General features: G+C 39.0%; 1 protein-coding gene across 1 annotated transcript in view; it reads left to right on the forward strand.

Moving 5' to 3' along the window:
• The window catches only part of CCDC80 (coiled-coil domain containing 80), a 37389-nt gene extending 35527 nt beyond the window's left edge, over positions 1-1862 (forward strand). Inside the window, exons 7-8 of the mRNA XM_019734879.3 lie at positions 223-303; positions 1351-1862. Of these exons, the coding sequence (XP_019590438.3) occupies positions 223-303; positions 1351-1697 (428 nt within the window). The 3' untranslated portion in view covers positions 1698-1862. The remainder of the gene's footprint in view (positions 1-222; positions 304-1350) is intronic.
• The last annotated feature ends 9678 nt before the right edge of the window (positions 1863-11540 follow it).

The raw sequence follows: 11540 nt of genomic DNA on the forward strand, positions 1-11540 counted from the left end.
CCTTTTGTTAATCCCAAAATCTGTAATTGGTCTTCTTCAAGGTTTTAAAATTATTTAGGCATTTTCTTATGGAAAAAATTGAAAATGGTTTATTCTATTTGATCAGGTTATGTTCCATATTCTTTTTAAACTTACAGATTTTTAATTGTCAGACACTCTTTGGAGGTAAAAGATAACTTAGAGTCCTTTCCCCTAATTCTGTGGCTTTCTTTTTTCTTCCAGGTCTGCGCCACATAACCATTTTGAAGCTCTTAGGCGTCGGAGAGGAAGTTGGGGGAGTTTTAGAATTGTTCCCGATTAATGGTATAGCGTTTTTATTTGCTAATGATTTAAACTACTGTGCAGTTCAGTTAAATTATTAAATTATATGCAAGCAGTGGGTGTACCTCGAAGGTGAACAAAGTTCCGCGAGTCCTCCCCACCTCCTGTTCAGGAGTGTGTGTGTGTGCATATGTGTGCACAGTATGTGTGTAGAGGAAGGGGAAGTGGATTGCAAGCACTAACATTGTTTTAAATATGAAATCACTCATAAGTGACAGTAAAAATATCTACTTCCTTAACTAATGCTTTTCGTCTGCACAGAGCTTTATGGTTTACAAAGCATTTTCATGTACGTTATCTCATTTAATTCTCACAATGGTATTATGAGGCCCATAGATTATATCTTATTGATTCCCTTTCAACAGATAAGGACATATATTAACAGGCTCCAAGAAGCTGAAAGAAAATGACTAATGACTAAAAGTTTCAGAAGGCAAATCCAGTCCTTCCTTCCAAGATCAAGTTCTTTACATTAGATAATGTGTCTAAAATCCTGGCACAATACTGGATAGTGTCAGCTGCCTTCCCCCACCCCCTTTCTTCTTTTCACTAATCGTAGCAGTTCAAATACATTTATCCAGCTCTTATATAACTGGTATTTTCCACCTTTGATGATGAAATAAGCTTTTTGTTATAAAGACAAGAGCACCAAAGGGAAAACTATAATTACAAAGAACTAACTAAGCTAATTGGAAATAAATTTAAAAATATAAACAATATAGTCTTTGTTAGTGACAGATTTTAAACAAACTGATCTTGCCAGGATTAAATTAAGAGACTGGTTTTATATTTTGTAACATTTCTATAAGAGACATTATGTGCCCCAAAGTTTGACACTAATAATGTTGCAGAACCGCAGGGATATTTAATTTCTAGTTGAAAAAAACCAGCAAGATTCTTTGGATTTTGAGCTAAAGAGGCTCATAGGTCCTCTCTCGATTCTCACAGTGATTTTTTTTCTCACTTTGATGTTTTCCTGAGTACTGACTCTTTAATCCACTAACATATTTTTTTCTAATCCTGTTCTAGGGAGCTCTGTTGTTGAGCGAGAAGACGTGCCAGCCCATTTAGTGAAAGATATACGTAACTATTTTCAAGTGAGCCCAGAGTACTTCTCTATGCTTCTAGTTGGAAAAGATGGAAATGTAAAATCCTGGTATCCTTCCCCAATGTGGTCCATGGTAATAGTGTATGATTTAATTGATTCGATGCAACTTCGGAGACAGGAAATGGCCATTCAGCAGTCACTGGGGATGCGCTGCCCAGAAGATGAGTACGCAGGCTACGGTTACCATAGTTACCACCAAGGATACCAAGATGGTTACCAGGATGACTACCGTCATCACGAGAGTTACCACCATGGATACCCTTACTGAACAGAAATATGTAAACCTTAGCCTCAGCCAGTTTCCCCGAAGCTATTAAAGCCACATGTGGCCAGCTATGTAAAGGAGTTCTGCCTACCTTCCACACTGCCTACATTCCTTTCTTTTTCCTTTCAGTGTTCATCCAAGATTAAATAAATAGCAAACTTTTGCGTACTCATGAGTTGTTACTGAAGCCTGAAATCATAAAGATGTTTGAAAGAATTATTTGTTTCTCTAACTGGAGGAGATCGGTGCTGAATAATGGTACTGAAAATGAATTATTTTACTTTTTTCTTACATGATGGACATGATTTGGAATACAAAATTCTATAGGATAAGTATTTATATCTCTCTTTTACCTTTTTTAGCATTAATTGGTAAGTGAAAACTATGCTTGTTAAAGAAAATTAAAGATCACAGCACATGTTTTCAGGAAACATCTGAACAGATGGAACAGACAGAATATAGCTTCTTAACCCTTTTTGAAATGTCAGTCTGAAACTGATTAAGATGATGCCGCTTTATATTGTTAGTTTCTTTCATGAGTATGATACCACAGGAGTCCAGTGATGTTGGCTACCAGGGAAGAAAGAACCTCACCCAGCTTTTCTATCACAGTCACTTCCTGCCCTGCTTCTGTTCTTTAGTGTCTTTTCAGAGCTAGAGCAGGGAAAAGGAATCCCTACATCACCACTAGATTCTGGCCCTGCAGCTGGAGGTGATGCTTCCCAGGGTTCTAGGTACTGTGCACTCCCGGGCATGGAAAACCTTGTACTTACTTGCTAATGGGCCTATTACCATACCGGACCTTGTAAAATAAAATGACAAAAAAGGAGATTATATCCAGGAATTCTTTTGTGTTTTCAAAGGCAAATATTACTAAATCACAGTGGATAACATTGCAGCCGGAGTACAAAATACAATTCTTGTTTTTGAAAAAGAGCATTTATTTTTCACATATGGCATATAAACTACATATCCTCCTTTTCTCCCTCCCTCTTTCCCTTCCTACGTTTCTTTTTTCAGCAAACAACTACCAAGCAATATTACCAACTACTGCCGTGAGCTTTCCCTGAGTCCATCAGTCAGATTGCCAGGCTTTAGCAGACTGACAGTGCCAGCCTCCATCAATAATGGGGATGCTTATTTTTTTACCAGTTATTAATAACTAATTATTCAAATAATCTTTAGACTGGTTATTAACTATGATGAGCACAGATATTACTGCATTCAAGTCAAATGTGACTATTAGCTATTAACGTATCTGTGCCTATTTACACAAATTTGTCTTTACGTTATCTGGACTTTGTTATAAATATAGTAAAAGTGAAGTTTGTGACTCAATAAGCTTGAGAAATCCCTTATTCTCAATGAAGATCATTTATTCTTACCATTTTATAGGCAACTGAGGTCCAGAAAGTTCAAGTGACTTCAGAACATAGTTCTCTTATTTGTACACTATGTTACCACCCTACCCCACCCGTACTCCTGTGGTGGAGAGCTTTCCTCTTCTCTCCTTCTAGAACAGTCTGTACTAGCTGCTTGAGGAGTGCGGGGGGAGAGCCGGGTTGATGTGTATTGGCCTTAAATTTATGGCAAGCTGAAGTACAGCTTAAAATTGCCAATAAAATGGAGTTCTTTACTATTGCTTCTGAAATTATGTAGGGACAATTTCTTAATAAGGGGCCCAAATAGTGTCAGTTTCAGGAAATATATAATGAGGGAGTTTCATCTTCCAAGGAAACTACTTAAATAGAAATAGTAGAAAATTTACTAATAGAATAATATCAGTAAGGTTCTAGCTTCTGCAACCAAAAAAAGACAACACTTTTTCAAAACCTCATATTACTTTTTCAATCATTCTTCTGGTTTCATTGGCAATGAGATAATAATACATCTGAATTCTCCTTTTTCTAATAGAAGAAGTCATGGATCATCATTTGGAGCACTGTAGAATAAGCCATAGCTCAGCAAAAGAACCAAAATACCTTCAGAGGAAGACACTACTAGCGAATGCCCTCAAATCCTATCGTCTGGTAAAATACAAAGTATATTCCAGCAAATGGGAGAACTGGAGAATTAGGTGATCTGAATAGAGATTCAGGGGCCATAGATCATTTAAATAGTTTGTAATCTGGGTGTCATTTTTCTATAAAAGCATTTTCTTCAAAACAACAGCAACAAAAAATGGTAAGGAACAAAGACAATATAGTTTTTGAGAAAGACTGCAGAATTACGGTATTTAAAAAGAAAAGCACCCGCTTCAGTTAGGGAAATCTGGAAGACTCTGAAAAGGACAGGGCCTTGCCAAAGTTGCTGGTTATCACAATCCCCTTCCATGAATTTCCAAGGGTTGTTTTTCACCAGAGAAATCCCTGGGCACTGAGGTGAATATTAATTCAGCAGAGACCATTCCCTGCTACAGAGGCAGCCGGTGCTGAGGCAGGGGAGTAAGTAGGGCCCCGGTGACCTCATTTTCTGAGGATAGTTAATAATGAAGTTCACACCTTCTCAACTTCTTGAGCCTTGAGGATAAAAACAGCTCAAGACCAAGGTAAATGATGGCCTCGCAGGCCCTGATCGATCACCTGATCTCAGGACTCAGTAATGTATGGAGATTACGGGTGGAGAAGCTTCTTGAAAGAGCGTCTGTCCGTTTCTGTGCCACCACTATTTCCCCTTCCCTGCTGATTGCTCTCCTCTCCTCCTTTGTCCTCCTTGGCTCCTCTGTACTTTATGGTTCGTTGTGTGCAGACAGTGGGGTGTGGGTGGTGAGGACTCTTAACTTCATGACAAAGTGAAGCACAGTTAAAAGACTATCCACTTCGCTTCAGTTCTCTCGGAGTTGGTGCAAAGCCCCCAATGGCAAACTTTCTCTTAGCTTTGTACGTGTATTAAAAGCTCAAGAATCACGGTTATGGGGTGGTAGGTGGTGTTGCTGGTTGGTCTCAGCCTATACTAGTGATGCTATCAGCTAGGAATGGCTGAGGCCCTCATTTGGGCCCCTACTACTGTGGCAGGCCCCACAGACCTTTCCCTGACCAGAACCAATGTCGTGGCTGGATCAGCCCTTGTGGTTCTTATTATGATTGCAAGATGCATCTCAGCAACAACCGTCAGTGAACATGGAGAAACACCACGTTTATTATTCACAGGTCCTGGAGGGTACACACAGTGGGGTCATAGGTAGAGAGTGCGCAGACATGTCTTTATTGGGGTTGAAGGGTGTGATGCCTAGGGTTTCGTGGGTTCACTCTTTATTGTAGAATTTAAAACACAAACAGCAGGAATTAAAGTGCAGGAAGGAAAAACAGGGGTGGCTCAAGAGGAACTTCATGGGTGGGCAGTTGGCTCTTTACCTAGTCCTGTAGCTGGCAATATGTTTATTCAAAATGGGTGTCTTTGAAATGGATGACTTGGCAAGCAAAAGTTATTGTCAAGCAATTACATTACAATCAAGAAAGCTAATTGTCAGACACTTACAATATAGGTGGTGAGAGGCAAAGGGCCAGTTGTAAGAGAATTTAGTGGGTGTCCTAAAAAGGCCACTGGACTTGAGAAAACTGCTATTCCTTGCCCTGCCATGTACTTAGCTGTCTGACTCAAGATGAGTCACTTTGCCTCTGGGATTCAGAGTCTCATCTCCAAATGAGAGAGTAAGACTAGAGATATCTAACTTCCTGTCTAACCCAGAAACATTTAGGAATCTTTCTTGGCCTTTAGAGAGTAGAATGCTAAGCTCAGAGGTTTCCTGTGATTGAATTGGTGTTAAATTCTCAGAGAACCCAGACTTCGTAGTTCAGAATTCAGTTCCAGATTTTTATGGGGTGGTGAAAGGTATTAAATAACTTCATTAAATTCTTCCCAGCATAGTGCACTGCTACAGCTGAGACCAATGCGGTCCTCACCTCTAACACACAGAAACCTTCATCACCTCCTCACAGCCAGACTGGAGCTTCCAAGGACCTCCAGGTTGGCAAAGTCTGTGAGTATCCTGAACGTTTAAGGAACCTCTCCAACAAGGCATATGCTTGTTCTTCAACACAATTTCCTAATTTGGTGACCACATGCGTCACCTGATATCCTGACGCTTGGACAAACTGGGCAGTCCCTGGCCGACTACAGGGGCTGTAAATATTAGCACTTTCTTTCCAGCAAGCAAAAGAATGGTCCCCCACCCTCCAATTGCTGGGTTGATATCTGTGCCAAGGAGGCTGGATGAAGGGATGGGGTGATTTTAAATAGATAAAACTGACCCTGAGCAAAATTTTCTTTGGCTTTCCTCCTCCCCCATAAGCACCCTTTTCCTTTCTCCTGGCCTTTTCCCCTTTCCCAGGCCCCTCCCTCATGGTCCATTCTGGCTCACAGATGGCTACAACTGATTAGGTGTAACTGATAGGCTGAAGGTGCCACTCTTTCCAGGGATATCTACAATGCAAAGAGATCCTTGAAGGGGGGAGAGAACAGCTTGGCAAACCATTTCTGGAAGATCGCCAACCCCTGGAAGCAAGCCTCACTTTCCTTCCCAAACACGTTAGAGAAAAAGTAAATTCCTTCTGCACACTTCACCATCATTCCATGTATCTCCTTCAGTCCCCTTTTCCATCTTTGGCTTCCTTCTTGTCACGAACACTTATCAGACAGCAACATCAGAGCAGGGTAGGCAGAGGCAGGAACATGCCTAAATTTGGCAAGACCGAATCAGGAAGAGCTGAAAGCCTTGATATGTGCCAAGAACTATCTGGACATTTTATTTCTTAATCCAAGATACTAACTTGCAGGTTAGACACAAGTTATATGATGATTCAAATATTTATTGTATTTACACTATTTTTTTTCATGTATTCTGCTAGAAACCAGGAATAAAAACTGAAAAAGATGTTTCCCTATACAGACTAGTAAAGAACAGTCACTTACACGGTTAATTCTAAGATAGTTCACATAAATCATTAATGAGTATTTATTGGGGGTGGGGGTGGGAGGAAGGGACCAGGGAGAAATGAATGATGATAGCTCTTCAATCTTTTGGAGGCTAGAATTTTTACATTGCTCTTCCCGTCAGGCTCCATGTGACTTGAGCAAGTGCTCCATATTGACTCCATCGTAACCATGGTCTATGGCTTTTGGATACTCACAGTGCAGGCGCTACTTCTCCTGGGAACTTCTTACCTCCCCCAGATTTAAGATGTCTGGGTGTCCATGGGAAGATGGTGGCAGTAGTATTTATTCATTCATAAACACCACCCCCTCCCTGAAATAAACCAAAATGAATAATAAGTAATGAATTTATAGGAGAAAATTTTATCAAGATTGAAACAAGGGAATATCCTTAATTTTACAGTATAAGCTTTGAGTGATGTGGGCCTATTCACCACCCCAACTTGGGAAAACTGGTCATTAGGAAACTTATAATCTATTGCCCATTCAAGGATCAGCGGTGGTTGAGAGGCCAAAGAGAGATGACATGGCTATACCGTCTTTTTATCCCCCATTTTACCCCACCCAGCTTCCTAATTGAAGGAAGGAGGTTTAGAGATAAGGGTATATATAAAGAGGGGACAGAGTTATTTTACAACTAGACTGAAAAGCTGTCTTTATCTCTGGGGATATGGGGATGTCTAGTTTTAGACTCTTGGCCAAGATAAAGGCAGTGGGATTTATGCTGTGCCACTTAAAAGTCTGACACTATTCTGGGGATCTCCAGGGTCAGTTTTTTTTTTTGTTTTTTTTAATGATGGTTCCCAATTGGCCTAATAGATTAGGTAAGCCTGGTTGATTACATGACCATAGGGGCATAACTATTCTGGGGAATTCTTCTTTGAGCTTTCCCAAACTTAAGATTCTTCATAAAGAACTTGGCAGTTCAAGCTGTAGTGAGTGTAGACAGCGTAGTCTTTGTGTACAAATAAGGACCCTGGGAAGCTCAGGCACGGAATCCGTCTTGGGCCCCCAGTGTCTGCACTCTCCTTTTCTTGCTGCACTCTATCCTTCACCTTTAAATAAAAGTCTTAAAGTCTTATGTGAGTGTGCTCTATGGAATCTGGTGAATCTTTTAAAATATATGAACTTAGGAAATCTTTGCAGGGTGGTGTGTGCAAATGTTACATACAAAAATTTACAAAATATTTAACTATTTTACATATTAAGGATATATAAAATATAGCATATGTAATAGCATACAATATAAACATTCCGGTAGCCAATTTCACAGCTGTAGAAAAAGCTTGTGGGCTACTCTCAAGACACTTCACTGAACCAGACTTCTTACCAAAGCAGGGAACTCAGTGTAAAACAGAGGAACTAAAACTCAAGTGATACTCCCTCCTCAGAAACAGGAGACATATCATCCTATCTTTATGGAACTGGCCCTCAAAGCAGGAATTTCAACCAATATGGAGGAAAAGTACACATCTAGAAAATTCCCTCATTTCAATTTCCTATAGTCCCTGCTTCCCTTCTACCTCTTTGAAGCAGCTTCCAGCCTTTAGTAGAACTTCAATAGTGGCATTTAGGGTCCAAGTAAAAAGCAACTAGGTAAGGGATAGTCTACCTACAGCACTTCATGGCAAATATTGGGCCCAAATGGAATGTTAAACTTTGTTTAAATATGAGTACATAGAAATCTTAAAAGAAAGAACCCATGCAAAAAGCATTTATGCACCTAAGCTTAAAAAACAGCTTACACATACATACAGATACATACATACATATATAATATAGCAGGGAAACGTTTAACTGCTTGGCAACACTAAATGATAAAAAAGAGATTTCTGATGAGAAAAAGGGATGACTTGAGAATCAGTTTCCAGACGTGGTGTCATTTATATTAAATGGCTATAGAAAGTAATAAAAAATGTAGAACCTCTTTGAGCAATATGACTAGAAAAAAACTGACAGTTAGTAGTTATTAGATGCTAAAAACATATGCAAAACCTCGAAAGTGTATCAGCCAAAAACCCCTTCAGAAGAGAAAAATCTATTTTAAGACAGATCCCAGCTGAGAGATGAATTAGCATTAAAAAGTTACGAATGAGGAAGTTATGTCACAAGTTCATTTTAATTAGCTGTGAATATTGGGATGACAAATCAAAAGGCAAACTATTAATTCTTGAAAGAAAAGGTGCATTATAAACAAACCTTTAAAAATGAACTCCTAAATTTCCCCATTTTGTTTCACTACGAAAGCACTGTCAATTAAACATATCACTTTTTTTTATCAATTAGAATTTGTAGTTGTTTAAAGAGGTCTTAAAGACTTTTTATATATCAGGGAGCATTTCCTGATTACATAAAAAGGGAAACTATAAGTTAAATAAATTAATTAAGCTATTTCTAAAACATCCCCCCATTTCGACCCAGAATCTTTGGAATCACTTTTTGACGTAGGGTGCAATGCCTGAGGTTTCCCACACAGGACAGTTCTCTGTGCCATTGAGAGAACTGATGATGGTGCAGCATTTCTTAAGAGAGTTTCTCGGCTGTTGCCATGGGTTTCTTCCAAGCTACTGACAATCATTCTGTAAAATTTGATGCTGCCAGGTTCTTGATCTTACCAGGAGGTATCAACGAAAGATTTCTAGGCAGCAACCAGGACTCTTATCCTCTTCTCAAATGGTCCTGAAGTGGTTTGTTGACTGAAGTGTCGGGAAGCTGTAGTTACCCAGTCAAACCAAATGCCTGCATGTGCAAGCCAAGACAGCTTCATTATTACGGCCATGAGGCAGCGCAGCTATTATAACATGTCATTGCTTAAAACACCCCAGTCTCAGAGCCGGTAACATGAAAACATGTGAGTCTTAGAAGAGGTGAAATACAGTACAGCAGAACAGGATGAAATTCTCAGAGCTTATTAAGAACAACTGTGAGTTGGTAGGAAACACGACATCCTTAGTTCCTCATCTCTGAGTGAAAGAGTCAACGTCTATATTTTCATTTTTGAGGTTGATACATTTGTAAATAAAGTCCTAGGTTTGTTCTTAAAAATGTAAAAGTAACTACCAGTAATAAAACAAACTGGAAACTTAAGTGGAATAAATCTCAAATATTACAAGAAATGTTCAGATTGGTTCAAAACACCAAAGCAACATCAAATTTCTCAAAAAAGTTATTACATAAAGGATGAGCCAAATTACACCTAAGAATAAAAACATGTAAATAACAATAGCAGTACAGATTTCATTTTCTAACCAAGTGTATGAAAACTATAAATGAAGAAAACTATGAATAAAACCCTTGATCACACTACCCTTGACTCAAAACAGAATAGATTGATAATGATAATGCTATATCTTAATGTCATTTGGGATTAGCTTAAGGTGTACTTACTCCAAGGAATTTTTCTACTAATTGTAAACATAGTCATTAAAAGACAAGAAATAAATGCATTTGAAGTAGTTAAGATCAAAAAATGAACAAAACATACATCATTAGAATTTGCTCATTAACATATTTTTTAAAAATACAGAAACCATTCATACAAAAAATTTAAAATGAGGAAGAAATATAGAACTATATTAAAAGAAGATTAAAAGGATTACGAAAATGATTCATAAATTCCTGTACAAATAAATTTGAAAATCTGGATCGCTAATTTTTTAGCAAAATGACCCAGAGTGAACCGAGAGGATGAAGAGGAAATAGAGAATGTTGTGGGGGGGAAATAACAAGTACTCCTCAAAAAAGTGCCAAGCCTAGGCAATTTTATTGGTGAGTTCTTTCAAAACTTTAGTGAACAAATAAAGCTGACATTTTCAAAATCTTTCAGAGCACCAAGGCCAATGGGAGTGGGCAGCTTGAACCACACCACACCTGCATGAGATTGTTAGTGACACGGGTGGATAAACCCCAGCAGGGTAAGTGCATTACAAGCAATGTCAGCAGGTTTGTTATCTTGGCAAACACAGAATGCGGCTTGAAACAAGCGAGGACAGAAATTCTGCAGGTCAGTTCTGGGATTTATTGAGTCTGAGCAAAATATCTCCTCCTCACTAAATTCATATTTGAATGGAAAATTTATTGGTTTTATGGCTTTACTTGTATTTTATTTGTAAATTTGTGGTTCTCAGTTAAAAAAGATTAAATTTATACTTCATATTATGTTTGTATTTAAATAACTGTAAAGTAGAAAAAAGGTCAACATAGATCTGTGAGAATTTTTTCTTTTTCTTTTCAAGGAAGGCTATCTATTACTCAATTTCAGAAAGTCTGCTCTAGGCTTTAGAAAACAGCTCTTTAATCCTTTGAGTTTGACTTTCTGTGCCTCTTCTTCCCCACACTAGAATGGTTAAGTTTGTGGGGGAAAATCAGGTCATAAGTAAAAGTGAAAGATGCCAAGGAGGACGTAGGCTGTGAGTCATTGAGCCTATTGGGCTTGCACAGGAGTAAAGAGGGGCCCTGCAGCCTGCAGGGAACAGGGCCTTCGCAAGGGGTGTCAGAGGCGAAAAGCCTTAGTCATAAACAGAGTATGTAATTCCGCCCTGCGTGTCTCCTCTGCACATGGATCTTGAAAACCAATGGCAGCAGGATGCAGCTGACCAAGGATTTGGGATCCTGGGCCTGAGTCATCTCTCCCTGTCTAACCAACAGCCACATCCTGCTTTCCCTCAGGCTTAGGCACATTGCTGGACAGAATTTTGGTTCTGGGACCAGTGACAGAACTGGAACCATGTCACTGTAGGCCATACTTGTGGTCCAACCAAAGGCTATTCACAAACTATGGAGGGAACAGATTTAGTACGTTAGTTGTAGGTCATAACTACTTAGAAGAGAATCTAAAAATAGGAAAGGACTTTAGAAATCACTTAGTCCAACTTCTATACCAAGGAAGAAATATCTCTTCTAAAACATTGTGAT

The sequence above is a fragment of the Rhinolophus sinicus genome, chromosome 17, assembly GCF_057876585.1.
Source record: "Rhinolophus sinicus isolate RSI-liver-muscle chromosome 17, RSI-T2T, whole genome shotgun sequence".
Lineage (NCBI taxonomy): Eukaryota > Metazoa > Chordata > Mammalia > Chiroptera > Rhinolophidae > Rhinolophus > Rhinolophus sinicus.